At 45.4% G+C, this 27,483-nt stretch overlaps 1 protein-coding gene across 6 annotated transcripts in view; it reads left to right on the top strand.

Annotated features, from left to right (window-relative positions):
• SMARCA4 (SWI/SNF related BAF chromatin remodeling complex subunit ATPase 4) overlaps positions 1-27,483 on the top strand; it is a 186,753-nt gene that overhangs the window by 59,653 nt on the left and 99,617 nt on the right. For all 6 annotated transcript variants that reach the window (XR_015050977.1, XM_085853449.1, XM_085853454.1 and 3 more), the window contains 5 exons: positions 17,092-17,442; positions 23,083-23,157; positions 23,255-23,621; positions 23,762-23,888; positions 25,526-25,699. Coding sequence is in view for 5 of the 6 variants with exons in the window: in XM_085853449.1 (XP_085709575.1) it covers positions 17,092-17,442; positions 23,083-23,157; positions 23,255-23,621; positions 23,762-23,888; positions 25,526-25,699 (1,094 nt within the window). In the remaining variant the exon portion in view is untranslated. The remainder of the gene's footprint in view (positions 1-17,091; positions 17,443-23,082; positions 23,158-23,254; positions 23,622-23,761; positions 23,889-25,525; positions 25,700-27,483) is intronic.

The raw sequence follows: 27,483 nt of genomic DNA, 5'->3' as shown, positions 1-27,483 counted from the left end.
TGTCTCTGAAGCAGCTGGATGGTGGTTATGTCCCGACGGACCCTCCCCTCAGGCTGCCTTCCCTTGCCCATCCCCTTGCGCTGTTTTCCTCTCCCCCCCCCTCATGCTGCCTCCCTCCCCTCATGCTGCCTCCCCTCACACGTCTTTCTCCTCCCTTTATGGTGCCTTCCCTTCCCCCAACACTCTTCTTCTCTCCCCCTCCCCTTAGTATACCAGTCGTCCGGACGATGGTTGTCTCTGGACATGTCCAGACAGTGGTTATGTCTGGATGGATCCTCTTGTATTCGTGTGTGTGTGTGTGTGTGTGTGTGTGTGTGTGTGTGTGTGTGTGTGTGTGTGTGTGTGTGTGTGTGTGTGTGTGTGTGTGTTTTTTTTTTTAGCTTTACCCTGCATTGAACTGGTGATTTATTAATCTCTAGTGATTTGAATTCTTGAAGCAGATTGAAATGTACAGCCTAAGTACTTCTGCTTGGTCATAAAATTGCACCGAGTCTTAGGACTTCAGCTTGGTTCGGGCTCTCAAGACTGGCATGTTACCCTTAGCTCGCTATCTTGCCTTTCTTGTCCTGGGTTAAGTGTGATGGCAAGTGTGCAAACATGATGAGGAAAGTCCTGCTAAGTCTCGCTCGGCTGCTCCTTACCTCCTAGGCCTTGTGATTGGCCCACAGTTTTGACCAGGCTGGCTGTGTATGAACATGTATAAACACTCACAGTGACCCACCCAGCAGATATTATTGGCCATTCAAGCACAATCCAAATATTCATTCAGAGGGTTCACTTCTCGGAAAGTGTTGATAAAGGAAGTGTTGTTCTCACATTCTCCAATTTTGCCACACATTAAGGCCCTGTCACACCTTGACGTTTTAGCCAGCGTATGCCGATGTATGAAAAATTTGGCGAATACGCTGGCACACGTCGAATACGTTATGGGAAAGTTTGGTATACGTTAAGAGCACGCTGAAGCATGCTGGCATACGTCGTAGTACGCCGAGCTCGTCGACATTTTAAGTATGCTCAAAATTTTTCGACGTATGCCAGTGTATGACTCACACGTTCCGCATACGCTGGCCATAAGTTGTAGGCACGTTATGTGATTGTTGACACACGTCGACACACGTTACTTGTAAGTTACTCAGAAGTCGAAATACGTCGAGGTAATGTTTAGCGTGCCCGAAACTTATTTCTAACCTATGAGTAACATGCTTTGAACCTATGTGTAACTTATCTCCAACACATATTGACGTATGTAGACGTATTTGACGTCTTCCGGACGACCACAGAATTTACTGAACGTGTTTCTAACTTTCAGCTACCGTTTCATGGCGTATTGGCAGCGTTTAGGGGAATTGGTGTATAAAAATGGGCTTTAAAGGAGGAACCCGTCAGTGTTCCAGACTCTGGGTTTTTTTTTTCTTTCTTCGGCATGACGGTGATGTTGACACTTCGATTTCTAGTGCGGCTATGATTTAAATCGTTGAGCGGCAGCCTTTCAATAGGCTACGCCATGTGATCGTCGGCGATACGCTGCCACGCTATGCATAAGTTAGACTATCGTTGGGCATAGGTTGTGAACGCCGACAACACGCTAAGCATTCGTTGGTATAAGTTATCTATAAGTTATCGAAACGTTCTGTGTACGTTACTGATACGTTATGCATACGTCCAACTCGTTATTATACGCCCAAAACTGAAAAAAACATATCATAGCTGATTATGTGAAAGGGAAACGAGTACCATCACAGTGCCTGTGATGCCGAAGTTTCATTTTCTGAAAGAGCGTGAACTCAGAATATGCCGAGGGCATTTGGGTCTTGACGGAATTGAAGCTGAAGAATTGTGTCTGAAGATGGTTCAATCAGTTCTTCAGATTTTTCTGTTGCAAAGGCATGTCTCAAGTATTTCATCCAAAAACGATTGCAACGATTCAAAAACAGTTTGGTTTGTTTTCTTGCACTTGCTGGTTAAAATTTGAGGTCCTCATTTCCACCTCGTAAAACTGAGTTTTCTGAACCAGTCGTCGTGTTTTTATGTTGTTGTGTCTTCGTCTATGTGTTTCTGTTGTATCCTGTGCAATATTTCATGTTCATTTGTTTGTTCTTTGTGCCATTCCTTTTGTTTGTTTCGTATTGTTCAAGGCCTGACATGGCCTTTCCTTGGATAGAAAGTGTTTCTTGCTATCCTGCTTCTATCCCGGTTATGTTTCTGGGTATCTGCTTCTATCTCCTCAAAACTATCCTATTACCTCTCCTCGCTTCAACCCCCCCACCTCAAAACGTTATTTTTCACTCCATAACGATGTTCTCATTTCTACTTGAACTTCCTCTTGCTTCTGGTTCTACATTAACGCACACCCCTCTTTTCTCCAAACTGAATCAAAGGTAAATATAAACATTTCTTGCACAATTAAAAACATTTAAAAGAATTTTAATAATGCATTTTAACCCTTCTATCTCCTTCATGAATGCTACACATTTTCCTTGTCCACCACGATGCAGACAACTCTCGGTTTGAGAACAGCCGCCACAAAGAACGCCATTTCCGTCCGCATGGCTGGTTGATTGATGAACAGTTTGATTTATTTAAGTGCCGTTGTACAGTTTTATGTCCATATGTATGTATGTATTATTGTGCTGTACAGTACTTACTTTATATTTACTTTAATAATAACTTCACTACATTCTTTATTGTTTTTAATTCTTATTAATGACTATTGACATTCTTTTTACCTATTAATATGGTGTTATATATGTTGGTTTCAATCAAATTCTGGTGTGTTCCTGTTTGAGAAGAGGGTCTAGGAACGTAACTTGTTCTCAAGCTGAGAGCTGTCTGTATGTGTCTCCTTCTCCTTCTCCTTCTCCTCCTCCTTCTCCTCCTTCTCCTCCTTCTCCTCCTTCTCCTCCTTCTCCTTCTCCTCCTTCTCCTTCTCCTCCTTCTCCTCCTTCTCCTCCTTCTCCTCCTTCTCCTCCTTCTCCTCCTCCTCCTTCTCCTCCTTCTCCTCCTTCTCCTCCTTCTCCTCCTCCTCCTTCTCCTCCTCCTCCTTCTCCTCCTCCTTCTCCTCCTCCTCCTCCTCCTCCTCCTCCTCCTCCTCCTCCTCCTTCTTCTCCTTCTTCTCCTCCTTCTCCTCCTTCTCCTCCTTCTCCTTCTCCTCCTTCTCCTCCTTCTCCTCCTTCTCCTTCTCCTTCTTCTCCTCCTCCTCCTTCTCCTCCTTCTCCTCCTCCTTCTCCTCCTTCTCCTCCTCCTCCTCCTCCTCCTCCTTCCTCTCCTTCCTCTCCTTCCTCTCCTTCCTCTCCTTCCTCTCCTTCCTCTCCTTCCTCTCCTTCCTCTCCTTCCTCTCCTTCCTCTCCTTCCTCTCCTTCCTCTCCTTCCTCTCCTTCCTCTCCTTCCTCTCCTTCCTCTCCTTCCTCTCCTTCCTCTCCTTCCTCTCCTTCCTCTCCTTCTTCTCCTTCTTCTCCTTCTTCTCCTTCTTCTCCTTCCTCTCCTTCCTCTCCTTCCTCTCCTTCCTCTCCTTCCTCTCCTTCCTCTCCTTCCTCTCCTTCCTCTACTTCCTCTCCTTCCTCTGCTCCCTCTCCTTCCTCTCCTCCCTCTCCTTCCTCTCCTTCCTCTACTCCCTCTCCTTCCTCGACTCCCTCTACTCCCTCTCCTTCCTCTGCTCCCTCTCCTTCGTCTCCTTCCTCTCTTTATTCTCCTTCCTCTCTTTCTTCTCCTTCCTCTCTTTCTTCTCCTTCCTCTCTTTCTTCTCCTTCCTCTCTTTCTTCTCCTTCCTCTCTTTCTTCTCCTTCCTCTCTTTCTTCTCCTTCCTCTCTTTCTTCTCCTTCCTCTCTTTCTTCTCCTTCCTCTCTTTCTTCTCCTTCCTCTCTTTCTTCTCCTTCCTCTCTTTCTTCTCCTTCCTCTCTTTCTTCTCCTTCCTCTCTTTCTTCTCCTTCCTCTCTTTCTTCTCCTTCCTCTCTTTCTTCTCCTTCCTCTCTTTCTTCTCCTTCCTCTCTTTCTTCTCCTTCCTCTCTTTCTTCTCCTTCCTCTCTTTCTTCTCCTTCTCCACTAGGATTATTTTTCAGAGCTCTTTGTCAGCTTGGCACTTGGTCCACCAACCCTCCCCCTGCTCTTACAGTACCACGTTTTCCCCCTTGCCTTCAACAAGCGACCTTATTTCCCATCCCGTGATCTTTATCTCCTTTTGTCAAAATTGGGAATTTGGAATCGGAATAAGCATCCAACTCCACCCCACCCCCTTAAAGGTTCTTGTCCCTCCCTTTCTGCGTCCATCCTCACCATACCCCAAAATGCTTCCCCCACACTACACACACTCAAACCTTTCCCTGCACCAAAACTTTCCCCTGCGCTCCACACACTCAAACCCTCACCCTGCATCCCACACAAACTAACCTTCCCCAACAACCCACACACTCAAACCTCCCCCCCCCCCTGTGTAACATGTGATGACACATCCATTAACGGGCTCCGCCAGCTGGTGGGCATCCTGAGTGCTTTTGTTGTGTGATCACTTCCGATTAATAAACTGCTGTTTGGACGCTCGCCTTGTGTCTCTAAAGCTCTCAATTTGTGATGCCATCAGTCTCGTAAAGACTTTGCAGCGGTGACGAGGAGCTGGATTATGTGTTCGAGCTTACGTAATTGTATTTTATTTTCATGATGGCAGTTTCCAACATCCAGATTTTGAGTGAATTCAATCCGAGTTCAGATGACTGAGTTGAGTTTTGCAAGAAACTGGACAAATATTTTGTCGCCAACAGAATAGATGCCACTGATGATGCACCTTGAAGGCATGATATTTTGCTGGCTGTGTGCGGATCCCATACCTAGTTTGATGAAAGATGTCCTATCACCCGCAACACCCCGTGACAAGTCACACACTGCACTGGTTGAGATGGTACAGAGGCACTACAAATCCAAGCCAGGGAAAATCGTGTCAAGGTACAAGTTTTGTACCCACCAAAGAAGTGAGGGCCAATCGACGAGTGAGTTTGTTACTGATCTCAGCCATCTGGCCAAACACTGTGAGTTTGGTACAAGACTGGACGAGATGCTGAGAGACTTTTTTTCTAATTGGAATTAACAGCGATTCCATCTTGTGTAAACTGCTCTCGGAGACGGATCCAGACCTCAAGAAGGTTATCGACATTGTCACTGTATATTTGCAAACTGATTAGTGTCTATGTGCTATCACAAGGTCAACACCGTATGTACACAGAGTATGAGCCTACAAAGAGAAGTGTCATATTTCTCCACCTCAATCTGTCCACGTGGCGTACCATCTGAAAGAGATTGGTTGCATGACCTGCTGGCATTGAGGTGGTGGACATGGTGCATTCCAATGTCATTATAAACTATTTATGTGCCATGCATGTGGGAAGAGGGGGCATCTGCAAGCCTGATGTCCCAAACCCACCTCTCCCACCTACCATGTTGATGATGATCATGTTATCAATGATAACGCTGTCAACTGATCGTTTGCTTCATGTAGCCAACAGCACATCAGACACTACCACAGTCAAAGGTGAGGACTATTCAGTTTTCTCTGTTGTCACTAAGAATACTGAACCTCCGAATGTTTGTGACCCTGACAATTGATCATTCCCCTGTGGAAATGGAGATCGATAATGGTGCTTTGAGATCTCTTGTGTGTGAAGACATTTCACCTTGCTGTATCCACAGAGTGAGGTTCTCGAGATCATACCTGTCGACGAAACTGAAGACAAATACCATTGAAATTGTGCCTGTGATCGGCTCAGCCATTGTGTCCATTGAGTATGATGGTGTGTCCCACGCTTTACTGTTGCTTGTCTCAAAGGTATTTGGTCTGGCTTTGTTTGTCAGAGACTGGTTAAAGGTTATCTGACTCAACTGGCATAATGGGGACCGTGTGTCCACCAGTGCTGGATGCGCAACAATTGTCGACAAGTATCCTGATGATTTCCATGGAGGTGTGGGTACTTTCAAAGGCACAAAGGTCAAGATTCATGTGGATGCCGAGGCCCGGCCTATTTTCCATTTGGCTAGACATGTATCATACATGATGCGAGCGAAAATTGAGCTGGAGCTCAATTGTCTACTGCATGAAGGAATCATTGCTCCAGTTGAATACTCTGACTGGGCTGCTCCAATTGTACCCATGCTGAAAGCTAATGGGAGCTTACTTATCTGTGGGGACTACAAGACTACCATAAATTGCTATTCAAAACTGGATGGATATTCTCTGCCCAGGGCCAAGGACCTCTTCTCAGCTCTCACGGGTGGTGAAACATTTACAAGGTTGGACCTGTCCAACGCTTGCGCAAAAATGGAACTTTCAGCCGAATCAAAAACTTTCATGTGCATCAATACACACTGGACTATTAGTCCACAATCGATGCCCTTTTGGCACTCAGTCATCCGCTCCACTTTTCCAGGGAAAAATGGAGAACTTATTGAGAACCGTAGCGAGAACGGTTGTGTTTCAGGAAGAAGTATTGGTAACCCGTCAGTCAGCTCAGGAACACCTCCTGGACCTGAATTAAATCCGAAGCCATCTATCCAATGCAGGCCTTCATCTTCGTCATGAGAAATGTGTCCTCATGGACCCTGAGGTTAAGTACTTGGGTCATCGCATCATACATAAAGGCATTTTGCCCTCACCAGGTAAAGTGTAAGCTATCAAGAATGCTCCCACTCCCATCAATGTGTCTGAGCTTAGGGATTTTCTTGGAATGTTAACCTACTTTGCCATTTTCCTGCAAAACCTGATTGCTGTCCTAGAACCGTTGCACATCTTGTACACAAATTTAAAAATAAATAAATTTGTATACCTTGTCGAGACTCGTGTGAGAGCTTAAACACAATGCACATAAAGGGAGGCATGAGACAAGAGGGGCAGGAGTGGGAAGGATAAAACGGTGGGGGACAGCGACATTAGGCGATCTATGGAAGAGAGAGGGATGGGGCGGGGAACGTGGGGTATACAAGATGGACATACAGGGACTTTCAGGAAGGAAAGCAGGGAATTTGAAGGAGGTTGGTTAGGGGTGGATTAACGGGGGAAGAAAAGATCGAGGATTTGGATGGGGTACGATAAGAGGTGGTGGTTAACAGCCGTTTTGAAGGCCTTGTGGGAAGAATGGGATTGAACAGAGTGAGGGAGTTTCTTCCAAAGGCGGGAAAAAGGAGGAATGAAAGAGTGAAGTTGAGCAGTGATTCGTGATTTGGTAGTTTTACCAGAAGGGGGGTTGTTGGCAGACCGTGAGTGCCCTGCGGAAATATGGTGGGGACAAATTGCAGACAGAGCAGGGGGGCGACACCGGAGAGGAGACTGTAGAAGACAGAAAGACCACTGACCTGCTTGCCGTGAGAGAGTGAGAGGCCCAAAGACTCAGCCTTATCGCGGGAGATACCAATGATCCGAAATTCCTTGGTTTCCACAGCATGAAGCGGAGAAAGGTGAGAGGCAGGAGCACCAGCCCAGAGGGGAGAGCAGTACTTCATCAGGTTGTGGACGAAAGCTTTGTATGTGGTCAGGAGCTCAGGTGGGCCGAGGAAGGACTCTGCTTGACGGAGGATTCCCAGTCGGCGACTGCCTTTGGAGGCCAGGCTGGAAATGTGGCTTTCCCAGGAAAGATCATGGCAGATAGTGAGACCCAGAAGCTTGAAAGAAAGGACTTCTTCCAGAGGATTGTTGAGAAAGTGGATGGGGATGGGGGGCGGGGCGGTGGGGGGGGTGGGTTCCAAAGGGTACTTTCGGAGAGACAGTGAGAGTGTGAGATTTGTCAGGATTGAAAGACATGTTCCACGTGTTTGACCAGTTTGTGATTTTACCCAGATCTGCAGAGAGCGAAGAAGCTGCTCCTTGCCGATCTGAGGGATGACAGATGGTACGGCAGAGGGTGGAGTCATCAGCAAAGAGATAAAGAGGGTTGTCCAGAGAATCGGAGAGATCATTGATAAAAACTAGAAAAAGAACAGGGCCCAGAACACAGGCTTGAGGAACTCTAGCCTGGACAGGAAGAGGGGATGAAAGAACTCCATTTAGGGCCACAAGTTGACTGCGACAGGAGAAGTCTGCGAGCCATGAGTGGAGATGGCCTGGGATACCAAAGGAAGAGAGTTTGGTGAGCATGACTGTGCCAGACCATGTCAAAAGCACGTGATATGTCTTGGGATATTGCTCTGATTTCATGTCTGGTATTGAGGACCTCCATCCATTTTTGGGAGAGCAGAAGCAGCATCTCCAGGGTAGAGTGACCTGGTCTGAAACCAAATTTGTGATCAGAAATTAAGCCATTGGAGAAGAAATCAACATTATGTCTGAAGTGATTATGGATTTCATCACCCTACAGATGATTGAGAGTAGACTGATTGGGCTGTACTTGCAGGGATCATTCTGTTTCAGCACCTTTTTTGTGCAGGCAGTGACGTCTTGAGGGAGGAAAGTAATGTTTGCTGATTTTCAAGCAGATGGCAGATGACCTTGAGCAAATGAGAGGGTGAATAGAACAGAGAGAGGGTGAGCAAGAGCAGAGGAGCAGGTTTTTGGACACGGGCTGATGCCGTCTGGACCGGTTGCAGAATCTGAGTCGAGTTTTGACAGCAAGCTCTCCACTTTGTTAGGAGAAAAGGACAGAGTCCAGGGACAGTTGGGTATGACTGGGTAAGGTGGGTAGAGAAAGCGATAGGTTTTGGACGCAAGATGTAGATGCAAACACCGAGTTTAGGCATTCAGCCTTTTCACGTGCGGTATCAGCAGTGCTGCCATTTCAGGTAAGGGAGGGGATGGAGGGGGAACATACACCAGAAACAGATTTGATGAGACGCCACCAGGATTTGGAGGAGGGAGAGAGGTTTGAAAGTTTAGACTTGAGCTTAGAAAGATGGTGTTTTCTGGCTCTCTTGAGGGTAGATACACACTTGTTCTGAGCTTTATGGAAGGAACTGAGATTATCCTCAGTTGGGTTTGCTTTCCATGAGGCAAAGGCAAGTTTTTTTCAGGACAACTGCCTCGCCACAAGCTTCAGTGAACCATGGGCGGGAGGAAGGGTAGGACAACTGAAGACGAGAGGGGATAAATCTGTGCATGAGGGAGAGCAAGTTTCTTTGAAAGAATTCCCAGGATGGGTTGATATTAGTGAAAGTAGCGATGGGAGACCGGTCTCAAAGTTTGATGGCTGCTTGGAGACCCTGCCAGTCGGCTTGATTGAAATGCCAGACTCGACGGCACTGAGGTGGTCCTCTGATAACAGCCAGAGAGATGTCCACTTTGACAAGGACGTGGTCAGAAGAACTGATTGGAGTGGAGGAAGAGCAGCAGATATTGTCAGGGAAATTTGGAAAAATCAGATCCAGAAGAGATGGAGTACCATTGGTTGAGATCCGGGTCGGGAAGTTGACCGATTGAGTCAGTCCCAATGAGTCGCAGATAGCTTTTGCTGAGGTGCCATGACAGGTGAGAGAGGTACCCACACCGAGCCAACTGGCATGATGCCAATTGAAGTCACCACATAAGAGGAAGAGAGAGTTTGGATGAAAAGATAGAAGTTGCTCCATGTTTTCGGATAGTGAGGTGTAGATGGAGTCATCACTGTTAGGTGGACGGTAACAGTACACATATAAACATGTGGTGGGAGTGGAGGGGAAGCCGCAGCCAGAGGTATTCCTGGGGGTGTGGGGGGAGTGAGGGCAGTGTATGGAGAGTGAGGAATGGAGTTTTTGATGACGAGAGCAACTCCTCCACCAGGACGAGGCTCAGGTCTGTCATACCGCAGGAGGGAGTAACCAGGGAGAGATACTTGGGAGTCAGGGACGTCTTGAGGGAGGAAAGTTTCTGTTCGGCAGATTATGTCCGGTTTGTCAGTGGCAACAACCTGTATGGAAAGATCTGTAAGGTTTGAGTGAAGGCCCCGGATATTTGAAGTCCACACTCTTAATGAAGAGGGAGGGCAGGTGGCTTTGTGTGTGGGGGATGGGAGGAGAGGGGGAGGGTAGGAGAGTTTGAAAGAGTGTGGGGGATTGCAGAATAGCTTGGGAGGGGGCCGGATGAGGAGAAGAAAAGGCTCTGTGGTGCTGGGGGAGAGGGGGGGGGTCAAGAGAGGAGGCAGAAGGCAGTTGAGGCTTTCAGGAGGTTGAGTGATGAGATGGAGGTGAGAGGGCAGGGAAAGGAAGCAGCTTTGTGGATGTGAGGAGGGGGGCAACTTTGAGAAGGGTGAGTGAGGGGGATGAATGGTGGGAGAAGGGTGAGTGGGGACAGTTGAGAGAGAAAGGTGAGGGGGGAGTTTTTGGGAGAGGTGAGAGGGAGGTTTGGAGGGAGAAGAGTGGGATGGTTGCTTTGAGAGGGAGGGGTGAGAGGGGTGAGTTGGCACTGAAGTTGGAAAAAAAGAATAGTTGATGGAAAGCGAACATTCATAGCAAACTGGGGTTTTTTATTTTTATTTTTTAGGTCAGAGATGCGATTAAAGACATTTCTTGATGGATTTAATAAAGGCGGAATCAGAGAATGGAGAGAAGAAACACTAACAGTTGGATTTTTTTCGGCAAGGTATGAAGGAGAGGTCGAATTGAGAGCAGTCTGTTTAAATAGTAGAAGAGTCGTGAATTATGATACAGTGAAGAGTACCACACGTGTGAAAGAGTAAGATGAAGCATTATAAGAGATCGTTTTTAATATATATATATATATATATATATATATATATGTATTTTTTTTTTTTGGAGAGAGTTTTCATCAGATTAGGTAATGGAAGTGTTGTGGAAAAAATCGTGAGGTGAATGGTGAATTTGAATCGGTAAACGCAGGGGGTGGAAACAGATCACGTGGTTACGGGAGGTGTATAATCAAACGTGAATTCGTTTATTTGTTTATTTTAAATACCGATTGAGTAACATTCGGAAAAGGGAAGGTTGAAGTAAAATTGTGGAAGTGTGTGGTGAATTTGGAATTGCAAACGCAGAGTAAAGCCGCTGGGTCGTTGAAAAGTATTAAAAAAGAGGAGAGAGAGAGAGAGATAGAGATAGAGATAGAGATAGAGATAGAGATAGAGATAGAGATAGAGATAGAGAGAGAGATGGTTCCAGGCGGTGTATAGATGGGAAAAGGATACAAGGGAAATGATTAATTTTTGATGGATTTTTGAACATTAGGTAAGATTCGGGAATGGGAGGTTGTAGGAATAAATCGTGAAGGTAATGGTGAGAGTGGGTCAGCTCGAGCAGAATAAAGATGGTGTGCCGGAAGAAGGAGGAAAAGAAGAAGAAGAAGATTCGGGACTCGTGTGCTTGGTATTTTTTTGTTTGTTTGATTTTTTTTCATTTAAATTTGAGACAATAAGCAAAGTGTTTCGTTGGGAGGGATGGGGGGGTTGTTGGGAAAGTGGGGGGGGGGGAAATAGGAATTGAAGGTAATAGGGAGAGAATACAAATAAAAACGATCGTTCACCAACAGGGGAAGGATAGTGTAGGCCTCAAGGAACCCGGCAAGACAAGGTCGACGAAAAAATCACAAAATAGCACGATTTTTGAAACAAAACCGAACTGGGAACACAAAGAAACATGTCGGTGAGAAAATAAACAGTTAAAACGTGACGTATAACAACCAGAAAGTTAACTTTGAGAAAGTCGGCAGAGACCCCTGGGAGAACCTGCCGTTGCTGTAAACCCAGAACCGGAAGTTCCAAGTTGTTCATTGTAAATTGGGTTCCTGCTCAAGAGAAAGCTTTCAGGGATGCACAAACCCTGTTATGCACAAACCCTGTTATGCACTTGACCATTGCTTGTGCATTATGACCCGACAAAAGAGGTCGCTTTCAACTGTGACAGTTCATCTTATGGGATAGGTTGTGCATTATTGCAAACCAACGATGCTGCTCTTTTGCAAACTGTTGGACATGCAATGAGGAGACTTTCAAGTATTGAACGTCGGTACAGCCAGGTTGACTATGAGACACTGTCTTGTATTTTTTGGAGGAGGTAAAATGTACCAGTACCTTTATGGTCGTCATTTCACATTGGAAACTGACCACAAACCCCCTCCTCGGTGTGTCAGGGGAGGATGTAGCAGTTTCACCTCCTTCATTTGGTCGGCTGCAACATTGGGCTTTAACCATTGCTGGTTATCACTGCAAGCTTGTGTATAGGCCAGGACGTGGAATGTTTCTGCAGACATATTGAGTCATCTACCGCGTTGAGGAACCACCTCAACCTGGTAATGATGTTCATCTGCTGTCTCAGGTCATTCATGAGAAAGTACCCGTCGCTGCAAAGCAAATTGCAAGAGGTACGAGCAACGATCCTATATTGCCACATGCCAGACGCTGTGTCATGTCTGGTGACTGGTCATCTTGTGCAAGTGAAGCTCAACTGTATGTATCAAAACAGAAAGGACAAGTTGTCAGTTGACATGGATTGTCTCTTTTTGGGGAGTCGTATCATCATTCCACCTAAACTGCGGTGCTATCAGAACTTCATGATGCTCACCCTGGGATGTTTACTTTGAAAACTATAGCTGGAGGTCACATCACGGCAAGTTACGTGACGACAAAGAAACCTGCATACATCATTGTCACACGTCAGGTTAATGCGAAGTCATCGCTGGAAGCACCACGAGAAATGTCGTCATGGCTGTTAAAACCTTGGTTGAGGCTACACATTGATCATCCATCCATTCATTGCGACCGTACTCTGTGCAGAGCGTCGATGCTGCGAAAAGTCTCCTGGACTATTGGGCACGATCCTGGACAGGTCGCCACGCTGACGCAGGATACTCAAATGCCTCATTAATCCCAGCAAGCTGGTACTCATTTTGCCGACCTCGGAAGGATGATAGGCTGAGTCAACCCCACCTGGTATTAATTCATTGGAAAGCGGGATTTGAACTCCAGACCCTAGGATTCAAAGTCTGCCACCCTTACCATTAAGGCAACACCAGGCATGCATTGATCACGCTGGACCATTTTTAGGCAATCTGTTCCTTGTCGTTGTCGATACCTACTCTGAGTTGGTCGAGACTGCTTTTGGACCCTCCGCAACTTCTGCCATTACAAGCGAAGCCCTACTCGATGTGTTTTCCATGCATGATATTTCTGATTGTGTTGTCTCGGACAATGGCTCATCTTATACCAGTGTAGAGTTCCTGAGTTTTTGCAAGCAAAACGTTATCAAGCATTATACCTCTGCTCCATACATGCTTGAAAGCAATGGCAGGCAGAGAGGGCTGTTAAAATCGTAAAGGATGGATTAAAGCATGTTAATGAAGGGATAATACAAATTCACTTGGCCCAAGTCATGCGGAGTTTTCGCCCGTGACCGCATCATGCTACTGGTCGTTCTCCGACATCAATGTTGATGAGCCATGAGTTAAAGATAAGGTTATCACTTGTGTACATAGATACTGTTGTCAATGTTTAAGTGAAGAAATTCCAACAAACACATCATCACGACCGTACGTCTGAATCGTGAAATTAATGTAAATGATCCTGTTTTCGTTCTCAACGCCGGCCTAGTTGAGAAGTGGTTGTTTGGGGTGGTTATTGACAGTATTGGCCGTCAGATGTTTCAAGTTAAACTGCCTGATGGTACATTTCAGTGGAAGCACATTGATCTACTCAGGTTGCTCCATACCAAGTCAGCAGAACTGCCTGTATTTGTTCCGTTACCTGTTCAACTATCCGCGAAAGCGCCTGTGTCACCTCCTGTGTCTGCACCTGCACCTGTAGAACTTGTACCAGAAACATCTCTGACCAGTGATTGTTGTTTCTTTTTTGTCAGATCAGTTTTTGTCAGTGATGTTTTGTCCACTGTGAGCGGAGTCGTTACCAAACCACCTACTGCTGTTAGGCGTTCTAGCCACACATGCTGTTCGCTGACGTACTTTGATCTTTAAAGGGGGAATTGTAACAAACTGTGATGTCACATCCATTTCTGGGCTCCACCTCCTGGTGAGCATCCCCAGTGGACTGATGTCCCATATCTACTGCTCTTGATCTTAACTCAGCTTGGAAATTCTTCCACAGAAATCTGCTCTATCTCATGCACAGATTCGTCCCATCTCATCTTCAATTATCCTACTCTTCTTCCCACCGATAGTGCACTGAATCCTGTGGTGAGGCAGCTGCTCTGAAACAACTTGCCTCTCCTCATTGAAGGCTATTCCAACTGAAGGAAATCTCAGTGCATTCCAAAAAGACCACAAGTGTGTTTCCACTCTCAGGAGAGCCAGAAAACAACATCTGTCCATCTACAATAATGAATTTTCAAATGCGTCTCCCTCCTCTAAAACCCGGCGCTGCCTTGTTAAGTCTGTCTCTGAAGTATGCTCCCCTTCCATCCCTTCCCTCTCTTCAAATGGCACCACAGCCAACTCCACTCATGAGAATGCTGAATGCCTCAATTCTGTGTTTACTTCCAAATCTTGTTTCTTCAACTCCTCACTCTTGGTACCCACCCTTCCCTGTCATAATTAACTGTTCCTACACTCTGCCCTTTGCACCTCAAAATGTGGAGAAGGTTATTTTAATCCTTGACTATGTCTCTGCAGTTAGACCGGACGGCATCAGCACACTTGTCCCAAAAACCTGCTCTGCTGCTCTTGCACATCCTCTTTGCCCTTTTTACCCTATCATTTGCCCTGGGTCATCTTCTGTCTCCTTGGAAATTTACCAACATCATTGCATTACATAAAGAGGTGCGAAAAATGATCCTCTTAACTACAGATCTATCAGCTTGCTTCCGATCATCAGCAAGGTCATGGAATCCATCATCACAGTTGATATGAAAACCTTCCTTTTCTCCAACAACTTCATCTCAGATCGCCAATTTGGTTTCAGACCAGGTCACCCCACCTTGGACATGCCGCTTCTACTCTCCCAACAATGGGTGGAGGCGCTCAATGTCAGACATAACTTCAGGGCTGTCTCTCTGCACATATCATATGCTTTTGATAGAGTCTGGCATCCTGCCTTACTCCCCAAACTCTGGCTATGGCATCCAAGGCTAACTCCACACATGGCTTTCTGACTTCCTCTACTCTCATAGCTAATGTGTGGCTCTCAAGGAATCCCTTCATCACCTCTCCCTGTCAAGGCTGGAGAGCCCCAAGGCAGTCTTCTGGACCCAGTCCTATTCCTGATATTCATAAATGATTTCTCTATCGGGAAAATCTCCTTTATATATTTGATGATGACCACCCTCTGCTGTGACATCCCTTATCCTTTTGACAGTCAGGCTGCAGCCTCTTCCCTCTCTTCAGACCTTGATAAAATCACAAGATGGTCAAACACTTGGATATGACTTTCAATCCTGACAAATCTCACGCTCTCACTATTTGTCTGCGAAAGGACCATCTGGCAACTCCCCATCCCTCATCTACTATCTTAACAATTCTCTTGGGGATGTTCAGTCATTCAAACTCCTGGGTCTCACGATCAGCCATGATCCTTCTTGAGCAAACCACATTTCATAGTTTTCCTCTAAAACCAGATGCCGACTGGGCATCCTCCATCGTGCAAAGTCCTTCCTTGGCACACCTGAGTTCCTATCCACCTGTAAGGCTTTCATCCACAACTTAATCGAGTACTGTTCTCCCCTTTGGGCTGGCTCCCCTGCATCACATTTTGCTCAGCTTGATGCTGTGTAAACTAAGACCTTCAAGATTATTGGGATCTCTCATGATGAAGCTGAACCTAGGGCCTATCACGTCGCCATCACAGACAGGTCGGTGGTCTCACTGTCTTCCACCGCCTCCTTTCTGGTCTTGCATCTTCTGCTCCTTCCGTGCTTCGCACCCCCCCCAACCCCCCCCCCCCAACCCAAATTTTCTGCAGGGCACACGTGTTCCACCATCAATCCCCTTCTGGTGGAACTCCCAAAATCCAGAATTACCCTCACCTCTACTCATATTTGTTTTCTTTCCCCACCTGTGGAACCAACATTCACATTCTCTTCCATCTCATTCTTCTATTCAGGTTTTCAAGACAGCTGTTCACCACCATCTCAGATCATCCCCAATCCAAACCATGATCTTTTCTACCCTCATTAACCCTCTCCTCCTTCATCCACCCAAAGCCCTTCTCCTTCCAAATTTTCCTCTCATGCCACCCATTCCTCCACACACCTGATGTTTGTCCAAGTCTGCCTCAATCTTGGCCTTCAACTCTGCCGTGGGTGTTTCCTCCCTCTCTCGACTGTTCCTTTTGTCCTGTCCTGTCACGTCCTGCCACGTTCAGTGTAGGAGTACGAGCTCTTCCCTGAGCCTCGACTATGTATACAAAAAAACAACAACTTTGATTTCTGGAAAAAAAAAAATCCTCAATTTGTGGCCAGTGCATTCGGAGTGTCGAGTAATCGAATTCCATTTTTGATTGCGGAGACTTCTTGTTTTCTTTTGCAAGACTGTATCGGCACAACACGTGCTTGGGAGCTCAATTGTTTTCGGGCCGTCAAGAAACAAGGCTAACCTTTGTCATATTTTCTTGAAACAGGTTTGCTTTGCTTTTTGTTTGGGTCACTTGCATTTTATCTCTTGTCGTCCTTTGTTTTAATTCATCCATTTGAATAAATCTGCCTGATTTTTTTTTTTTCCTCTTTCCAATACAATCCCTACCAACATAATGGAGCCATGCACTGTTGAGGCGATGTTCACTTGGAGTGCATGATAACTTTCTGGCCCACACCATATTACATTCAGGTTTGGGGCCGTCTGCCTCTATTGCATCCACACCATATACCAAGTATCAGTGTTCTAATTTATTTAAATGTAGTAGTGTTATCTTTTGTCTGTTTTGTTTCATCAGAACAGACATTTAGAATCGTGCTTTTTAAAATAAATAATTTGAAAGTAATGTTTGTTTTACCCTCTTTTCTGCAACCCACCCCAATACCACTTGTGATCCACCATGGATGGTGGGTGACCCACCATGACCCACCCATCGTTTGGGAACAGCTGATGTAAAATTATCTGACATGAATACAGTCTTTGAATGATAATGTCTATTCTTTTGGCATGGTGACAACTTTTGGGATGACCGATGTATATCTTCGAAAATAGTTTTTGTGATTTTCTGTAATTTTATTGTTTCCCTCCTAATTTATTTTCTGCCTTTCTCTTTTCATTTTTAGGATATCCATCACCAAATCCTTCTCCAATGGGTGTTTCGGAACATGCACCAAGCCCTATGTCAAGTGGCATGGCCACGCCATCAGGTCCTACAGTGCCCTCACCTGCCTTGCCTGACCCTCAGGCTGCTGGCGCTATGACCAGCTCTGGGCTGGGTCCCAAAGGACCTCAACCAGCTTTCAGCCCTGCACAACTGCATCAGCTCCGCACCCAGATAATGGCCTACAAACTGCTTGCACGTGGTCAACCTTTACCTGAAAACCTGCAACTAGCCATTCAAGGGAAGCGACCATCAGCTGCAGGAGTGCAAGTTCATCAGCCACCACCCCCTACCAACTTCAACAGGCCACATGGTGAGTGCCGATGGGGAAACTGACTTGGTAAAATAAAAGACTGGTTCTTTTTTGTTCGTATGCAGCACAAGGCCGTGGGGGTAGCATCATTGGCTGAGGGCATGGCTGATGTAATGCCCTCTGCAAGTTGGAGCAGAAATTTGAATTTGGCCATGGTGCTGGTGATAGTTAACTACTCCACGAAGGATACCATGGGATCTTTAACATCCACCAACAAATGCAGGCAGACGGGATTCCCATTTAACGTCCATCTGAAGGACGACACACGCATTGATGAACCAACCTGCCTGTGAAAAACTCAGGTGACGGTTTATAGATTTGAACCCAAGCCAGAGATCTTAGAGGTGAGTGTGCGTACCTCTCGGCCATCCTGTCTGCCCAAAAGATTGGTGATCATACAGGTAAATGACCTGTTTAATTAAACATAACGATAATCCTTCATATAATTCACAGACCGATGTTTGTGTATATTTGTTAACCTCTGCCATCGAAGATGGATGGAGGTTACTGTTTTCACCCCTGTCTGTTTGTTTGTTTGTTTGTTTGTTTGTGAATAGTATTACGGAAAAAAACTCCTGGACGGATTTCGACGAAACTTGGTGGGGGGATTAGGTATGGTCCAAGGATCATGCCGTTAGATTTTGGACATGGTCCAAAGTCCAATATGGCCGCTATGGCGGCCATTTTGAAAAAAATATTTGAATTTTTGTTTTTGCATTTCTCCATGTTTTAAGTGATTTCAAACCAAAAAAAAAATAAACCAATGTCACCCACAGGGTGACCCGTATCTTGCCAAAAGGTGACCACGTGTGACTTCTTTAAGGTCACACTGAGGTGAACAGAGCTGCTATCCACCAGGAGCGACTCCTTGAGGAATATCTGCCTACGAGAGATTCCGATGAGAATCGTTCTACAGAGTAACCATGAAAAATATGCTTTTGCCTCGTAACGTCACCAAATGACGTCATAATGTCTCAAGCTTGACATATCAAGAAAGCACTCATCGAGGTGTTCACTTTGAGATACTACACGATATGGTTCCTAAAACTTTAAAATTTGACCTTGGGGTCAAATATGTTTGACCTGAGGCGCTAACCATGATGGTCAAGGCCAATCGCCACCAAAAATTAATCAGCTGAGCGCCAGACCATGAACTATATTCCCACGAAGTTTGAAGACGATCCAATCAAAATTACTCAAAAAATAAGGGTTTCGTCGACTCCCCTGATTTGCGACAAAGTGACCTTGACCTTTGACCTTGACCTTCAAAATTTTGTGCACTGAAAGGGACCTCTATAGGCCTCTGATATGCGAAGTTACAAAAATTTCCAATGATAACTGTGCTCTGCAGAGTGATTTATACGTGATTACAGACAAACAAACAAACAAACAAACAAACAAATAAAATAAAAAAACAAAAAAAAAAACATACAAGCTGACTAACATATCTTGCAAAAACTTTGTTTTGGCAAGATAACAAACAAGCACACAAACAGAGGACGGAAGTCATCAATATACTTACGAAATCTTTGGATTTCGTAAGTAATAAGGGAATTATCGTACGATATCGCACTATGTGTTTGTTTGATATGGATGAGGGTTGGGTGGGGTTGAGGTTTCTGGAAGAATGTGAGCATCCTGGAGTTGCTGGGGAGGGATGGAGGACTGAGAGAACTAAAGGAGCAATGTTAGAGAATAGGCGATCGCAAACAGAGATAACTGACCCACTTTGGATGTGAGAGCAACAGATCTTGTGCTTCTGGCTCACAGTTGTGAAACTTGGCATTGTTTTGCTGGTAATACCAAGTATCACAACTCCATCCACGTAAAGCCTATTTGAACCCACGAGAAGGACTCACTAGACCACTAGAGCATCCCAGGACAGGGGAATGTGGTTGCTGGGAGGCAGGGGGGTGGAGGGGGTGGGGGGATTGATATATTTCCTGCCATGGCTAGTAATTCCCCCTGTCTCTACCAAGGGTCAGTGAACCACTTGCACTGTGCAATGTGTACAGGTGAAAATCATGTCGTCTCCCTCCTTTGTTTGGGGTGGGGGGGGATTTTTTTTTTTGTACCAACAACCTGAAACTGGGTACCCCTAGCACATTTGCCAAATTTGGTGGAGATTTGCCCAGCTGTTTTTTTAATTTTAGTTTTTTTAAAAATGATTTTCAGACTTGCACACACATAGTTGCCTTGTTGTATATAGTAGGATGACAGCCCATCACAACTAACGGCAATGAGATTTATTTTAAGATTTCCAATCACCCAAGATTGTCACCTTCCCCAAGAATGCTGCAATTATGTATGTAATGTTTTAGTATGTTCCTGTTGATGTTCCCACCCATTGGATACACAGGTATGACCTGCTTAGCATCCGTTGGGTTTGCTGTTGGGTTTTGATGTGTTTTTTCTCATTCTATTACTTCCCATCTTCTGCCCCCTCATACTTTGCTCTTTTGTTATTTATCACATTTGCATCCTTGTGTCTGCAAACACAACTAATCCACCTTCATTTGTCTCATCATTGATCATCCTCTATCTGCATTCATAATTTTCAACTGAGTGTCAATTTGTGATTCAGAAAGTTCTGCCATGATTATTGTGAACAAAGTATTAAAAATCGTGTGTTTTATTTTTATTGTTGAGGAAGGAAAACCATGGCCATAGGAACAGCAGGAGCAAAACCATTCAAGCTCTTTTTCAAATCTGTTGAGGGAGGGGGTCGTAGGTGGGTACAACCGATGGAATCGTTTTCAACCTGGGGGTGGTGCTCCTTTCTAAGTGGGGAGGGGCAGGGCTGCAAAACCGTCGCTCAAGGCAAATGCACACAACATATTGTGGTCCCCAAGCAGTTATTTCTTTTTTATTCTTTTTAGTTAGCCCTTCCCTCATGTCCAGCAGGTATTAGTACAAGATGCACTGCAAGGGCTTTTAGTTCGGTCTTTAATTCCATTCGCTCTCCCTTTATCTATTTTATTTACTTTACTTCACACACATGATCCCCTCCTTCATGCAAGCATGCACGTCACAGACCACACGTTAACAGAGAGCTTCATTAGCACATGCCACCAAAACCCCGTTCAAAGCACAATGCTACAACCTTCATATGACCCACTACAATGCCTTCCTAAAAAGCCCCACAATAACCTGTGCTTGCACTCTTTAACACAACCCCTACAAATGCTTCAACCTCCTCACCACAAACACCACAATGCTTCACCCACCTTACGATAACCGCTACAAAACGCCATGACCCCAATCAACACCCCAGATATTCACAACTGTCCTTTGAGGATATCGGGAAACCATGAACATTTCATCCACCATGGTGGATGCCTGAGTTTAGAGTGCATATTGGCGTGTAACTCAAAGCGCATTTGCTCCGGGGTCCATTCAACATCATCTGGCTAGCCATGATGCTCTGCTAAATTGGGATCCTCATTTGATGCCCAGCACCCATTCATGGCCCGAAAGCGCTCCCAGAAATCCGCACCCCGTGTTAATTCTGGAGCTCCATCACGTGACCAAGTTCAGTGGTGAAAGAGGCCATTTTCATCTTCAGAGCCTGCAAGGGCAGGGCTACTTGTCGGGAAAGTGTCTGCACGCCAATGAGGGTGCTGGGGAACGCCTACAGCGCGTTTTGATCCAAATTTGTACTTTTCCTTCGCCCAGAGTCTATAAAATAGCTGCGCAAGTTTCATTAGACAGACAGAGACAGAGACAGACACACCACCAGTCAATCTCCATTGGAGTCTTCTGCAGAGGTCACACGGTCTTCTTCTGAGTACGGAGGGAAGTCCTAGCCTGATCATGGCGCAAGGAGAAAGGCGGAGCAGAGTGCTGAGTTGGTGGAATGCCAGACCGATCATAGACTTCAGCATTTACACTTGGGTTTTCCCACACGCCGTTATAAGCTATCCTCTCACAAGTTCTGTCTCTCCCATCTTCTATCTCGTCTGCTGTGGACGCCCAAGAACTAAAAGAGCAAACTACAGATACGCACCTCTTCATTTTTCCTTCTCTGCATCCTACCTGTATTTCATTGCACCTCATATTGCACCTCCTCACTCACACATCATAGATACCCCCATTTTTCTTCTCTCCTCCCCCTCCTAAGCGACTGGGTTTGCACTGATCTGTTGGCCACACCAGGTACCATAGAGGTTGTTTAAACGTCGTACTTTTTCTTATCTTTCTAGCTGTTCTAATTTCCCCGGGTGTGTGTGTGTGTGTGTGTGTCTGATGGGACCTGTAATGTTTGCATCAGATAAGATTGTAGAAGTTTGTATCGGGTTAGCTCTGTACTGTCTTTTTTTTGTAAGTTATTGCATTTCATTTGTTACACCTCACAAATCCTTGCTTTCCCCTGCTGTATATATTTCTGTGTATTAATACCCTTCATTATTCATTCACTTTCCTCACTTTAATAATAAATTGCTTATATTATAAATGTACCCAGCTCGTTTTGTCTTTTCCTCCGTTGGTCCAGCATCGTCCACACATAGGTTAGCTAGGAAGTTCTACCCCACGAATTTGCTCTTATTAGCCGGTGCCTACTTGGCAGCTCCGCTCGGCTGCACCTTTTATGATAAGCTAATGCAAGTACGCATCGAGGGTATGAAATTTTCTTGGTACGGCCAATCCACCGGAAACGGTCACACACAAAGTAGTGTAACCCTGCCAGGGTTGGCAGTACCAATCGGCGTTCATGGTTGCTTAGCAACCGGCCAGTGCATGGAATTATCTGTGCCCAGCAGCCTAAAGGACCAGGTGCTCAGGAGGATTCCGAGTGCTTCCCCTCATGGTCAAGCTCAAGCCCCAGATCCGTAACAATATGTTTTTGAACTGTGGTTATGTACATGGCTTATTGAAGATATGTTTTTTGCATATTAGTACACTGCAGTATGTACATACAGCTTGTTGAAAGCAAGGCTTATGGAAGACATATTTTGAACTGTTTTATGTCTGCAGCTCGTGGAATTTTTTTTTTTTTGTCTGTGAATATTCGAAGCACAGGGCCGTGAATGTTGAAGCAGGTCACATTTTGTAAACCGTTAACACACAGTGTCTGCGAATAGTAAATTTGTGAATGGCCTGGTCCGACAGTATTTGTTAACCCCTATGAGCCATTCCCACAACAAACTGATTGTTATTGTTATGACATAATGAGATGTATGGTTAAACTCGCAGAATTGTGACTGTATGAGAGTAACGTTGATCAGAGCGACTTATCGCTGGATGGGTTTGTGAAAGTTTTCGAATTTCCGATAAAAAAACAAAAATTGATGAGAAAGCACCACACACCACACACCACACACACCAGCCAAAGGAAGACTCGGCATCAGACAAACACTGCCGTTCACCAATGGGGAGGTTATTTCCGAAAACACACTGGGTGCCTGCTATGCCATCTTGTGGCGGATCTTCCTCTCTCCATAGAAACAGCATGTACTATTTTTGAGGTCTCTTGTGTGACTCAGCTGTGGTTCTAATTGAACAGCCAACCTCTCGGACTCAGCAGATGGTCTAACTGCAATGCCATTGGGTCTGGTCAATTTTCTGACACTGTAGCTGAGTTGTGTGCATGACACTTGTATCCTTTAGTCATGAATGTCTTGTGGTTTGTCTCCATTGTAGGGATGGTAATGTCTAGTATAGGAGGAGGAATGCAAGGTCATATAGGAGCAGTTGGAGCAAAGCCATGGCCAGAAGGTGAGGATGGTGTTTCAGATCTATAAAAATGGTGCACAATGCAGGATTTGTTCGCTTGAGCTGTGCTCTTTACATTAGGCTACCTTTTGTGCTTTAGGTCCTTCACTCAGCTCTGTGGTGTCCAGCAGTGCACCACAGCGCCACCCAACTGCTGGTCGGCCATCCCCAGTACCGCAGTCTTCTGCTCCACCTATAGCAGTTCATAACTCTGTGCCAGGTCCAACTTCCATGCCTCAGGCAGGGCAAGCCACACCTCTTTCAGGCCCAGTCATGGGGAATCAACAGTTACCTGGTGGTGGACAAGGACCTGGAGTGCAAACAGTGCCTGTTGGACCTGGACAGACGTGTGGACATGGACAGGCCATACCCAGTATTCCATTACAGCTTCGGGAAAGTAAGATCGCTCCTGTTGGCAAGCCACAAGGCTTGGACCCTGTAGAAGTGTTGCAGGAAAGGGAGTACCGGTGAGTGTATGGTGCTGAAGTGGCTTGCACTTTCTCGTATTCCAATGTTTCGTTGAAAACTTTCCGATTCTACGAGCGAAAATATCTTCCTACACCTTGTGCTATTCAACGATCGCCCTTACCTTTTTCCTTATTTGTAGATTGCAAGCACGTATCGTGCACCGCATTCAAGAACTGGAAGGTTTACCAGGTTCGCTTCCTGGAGACCTCCGAACCAAAGCAACCATTGAGCTCAAAGCTCTGCGATTGTTGAACTTCCAGCGACAGGTAATGTCATTTCAGCAATTTACTCATTCATAAACTCCAACAAAAATTTCCGTGTTTATCACAATGAATGTATCGAATGTGCTTTCACATTCGGGCGATGCTGTCCTTCTCTTTCTTTCATTGTTATTTGTTTTTGTTCTTCAATAGAGAATGAAATGTTACATTTATTGCATTTAGTTTTGAGGCTTCTTGCAAGCACAATATGTGAAACGTCAATGGCTGAGTGATCCCATATAGTCCAGCAGCCATTTCTCATATGAGGCCAAATAAGGAAATTCATTCAACACCCCCTACAGAAAAGGTTTGACTTGACAGGGTGGTAGAATAGACCCTATAGAACACCTCCAGGTAGTATGTGGTTTCAAATTGTGGTATCATTAAAATTCTACAGGCCATTATACATACCAAGGGTACTTACCAAGAGGGTCACTGTGGGCTTGCAAAATTTAGGGGGAGGGGTAACGTAAACGTCAATATCTTTGTCTGGACTCACCCAATTTTCAATGTTGAGGTATCATTGGCTTCCTATTATAATTCTCTATCAGAGTATGTACAGTTATTTGAAAATGGCCTTTGCCATGGCATCACCGAAGCTAAAATATCACACTAATTCAAACTTTCTGACATTTTAAATTGTGTTCTCATATGAAGGTGAACGGTGTTTCTCAATTACTACTCGTATGTATACATTTTGGAAATCAAACGCTAAAGAAAGTATTGTTCTGCAGAAATTCATATACATACAGAGGCACGCATAAAGAAAACGGCAACTGTTTACGAGTGAATAGCACACAGGAAGCACATACATCAGAGCCGAGCATAATAGTTGTCTTTGGCAACACGGAAGTACATTAGTGAAAGCCGAGTGTAATAGTTGTCTCTGGCAGCACGGAAGCTACTCCTTCATCATAGTGGATGATAATAGTTATCATGGTCGACACTGGGAGCTGTGCATGACAACACAGAAGCACATTAGTGAGAGCAAATCATAATAGTTGTGCATGGCTGCACGGAAGCACATTCGTCGGAGCGGTTTGTAATATTTGTGTCTGGCAACAAGGAATCGCATTGCCATGGAAGAATGAATGCAAAGTTCTACGTCTGGTGGAAACCGTCTAACATCCAACACCATCCCTCCCGTGAAGGATGGTGGTGACAGCATCACGCTATGGGGATGCTTTCAGCGGCATTTCTACATTATTCGATGCTCTGCTAAGCTCTTGCTTTATATGTGGAGCCTATGCAACTGTTAGGCAGAAGAGTCTTTAAAAAAAATCCATCCATACATACAGAATGTACTGTAATGGTCGGTTACAGGAGAACGTTGCTCACTTCAGTGATAGCATGTCTCGTTGGCTTGATGACTACAACGCGAGGCATATGTAATGCTGTCGATAACATGTATGTCATGAACCAGCCGTTGGTGCTGTTTGAACAAATGCATCAAATTTTCATAAATGGTGTTTTCCAACTTTTGTATCAAGATTTCTCAGGTTGTTCCACTGCTTTTAAGTGGAGCAGTTTTGGTCATTTGTGGAAATATTAATTGAAAGATACCCACTAATTACATGATAGACAAAAACCATGTATTGTAAATATGTTCATGTTGTTCCTTGCCCCTGCCTGTTCTTTCTTAGCTTCGGCAGGAAGTGGTGGCTTGCATGCGACGAGACACGACTTTGGAAACGGCACTAAATGCGAAAGCTTACAAGCGCAGCAAGAGGCAGACGTTGCGGGAAGCTCGCATTACAGAGAAGTTGGAAAAACAACAGAAGATTGAGCAGGAGAGGAAGCGTAAGCAGAAGCATCAGGTTGGTGGAAGTGGACAGGTGCATACATGTTGCTGTCATAAGATGTCACACGATTTGTGATGAGATGCTTTGTTGTCTTGGAGTACTGTTTTATAAATTTTGATGCAGTGGTGACGATGTGAGAATTAATGCTGAATGCTTTGTTTTGTTGGCAAATGGTGTTTGGTTGAGAAAGTCCAGAGAATGTGATCATCTTTTGTTTGAATTGTAATGAATTATTACAGGATTCTGGTTACTGTGTTTAGTGTTCCAGTAGCATTCATCATTAATATTATCAGACATGAAAGTGAATACAGTCACATGCAGTGATTATTGGTTTATGCTTTTGACATGGTTAGCCTGTTTGGTGTTCCCACGTGAGTACATAATCTCGTGATGATGGACTCCGAGGTTTGAATCCCGTATGCCATGTTTATTATATATTAACCAATGTCCTTATAATTTATGCAAAAGTTCACGAAAGTTCCCCAGTCTCCTTATCCCGCGAACAATATTTGTACAAGATCATCAATTTGATATTGTTACGAATTTGGAATGCGATTGCACACAACGTACAGGTTCCTTTCGTCAGCTTTGTCGATAAGTGCTTGTTCCCTAGATAGCTCACCTTCCATTGTTTAAATGTTTAGAAATCGATTGGATGCGCTGCGGATCGATTTAATAGTTGGGGAACGAACAATGGAGACGTCCCTCCCCCTCTTCTGCGAAGAGGAAGAAGAACCCTTCCGTCCCGAGATTCATGACGTCAACAACTCCCTCCCACCCGTGGTTGAGCGGGGGATGGATCACGAGGGCATGAGTCACGCCGGGCGCGGGGGGGGGGGGGAGAAGGATAAAGAGGAATTCCTTTCTTTGTTGGGGGAGTGGAGGGGAGTCGTTCAGCACGCCGTCGGGTCCTGCTTGGGTTAGGGTTGAGGCCTTCGGAAGCTTTTTGCTTCTGCAGAGGCGTTGTTCAGCAAAGCTTCGGGTCCTGCTTGGCTCGGTAGGCTTTTTGGAGAGCTGCTTTGTTTGGAAGAAAGTTGAGCCGGTTGCTCGGCTCGAGCTGCGAATGGTGGCTTCTTCTTCTTCTTCTTCTTCTTCTTCTTCTTCTTCTTGGTTCGTGGAGCTCTTTGTTCTCCGTTTGGTTCCCGGCTTGGTGCGACTCATCGACCTCTTCTTGGAGGTGGTTCCTCGGGGAAGCGACGCATCGACGGGAAGGATCGGCGCCTAGTCTCACCAGCACGTGTTGAGAAGCGCGGGAGGAATCGCGGGAGCTCTGGAAGGATCGAGGCTCACGGCGATTGGATCCAGCTCGCTCTCGCTGGAGCCTGGGTCCGAACAACTTGAAGACCACATGAGGTGGAAAGGTTCGAGATAGGTTCTGGGTTTCAGCTCACCTGTCCTCCGAGCTGGAGCTCGTTATTAAAGGCCTCAGCCACCATTTCTTGGGTGTGTGTGTGTTTGCGTACGTGTGTCCGTGGGCCCGTCTAATCAGTAGGAAATTGTTAAGTGCTTTGTGTGCTGTAAATCTTTGCATTGCATTTGTATAGTCGGAATAGTTCTGCTCTTACGTGCTTCCCAAGTTCCCCATTATTATTAATAAATACCCCAATTGTTAAATGTTTTCAGCTCGTTGCATCGATTCTTTCATTGACTGAGCATTTTGTGGGTTGGTAGTTGGAAGGCCGTTGGTTTGCCATAAAAGGGGGACATTTGGACCTTCGGTTTTCGGCGATTAAGCTGCTCGGAATCGCGCACGGGACAGGCTCGCCTCGGCGGTTTGTTCCGTACGAGTTCAGTAGAGG

Source organism: Eptatretus burgeri, chromosome 2 (genome assembly GCF_056783735.1).
Source record: "Eptatretus burgeri isolate ZD-2024b chromosome 2, Ebu_testis_v1, whole genome shotgun sequence".
Classification (NCBI taxonomy): domain Eukaryota; kingdom Metazoa; phylum Chordata; class Myxini; order Myxiniformes; family Myxinidae; genus Eptatretus; species Eptatretus burgeri.
Note: the sequence above shows the minus strand (reverse complement) of the source record. Positions and strands in the feature narration are given on the sequence as shown.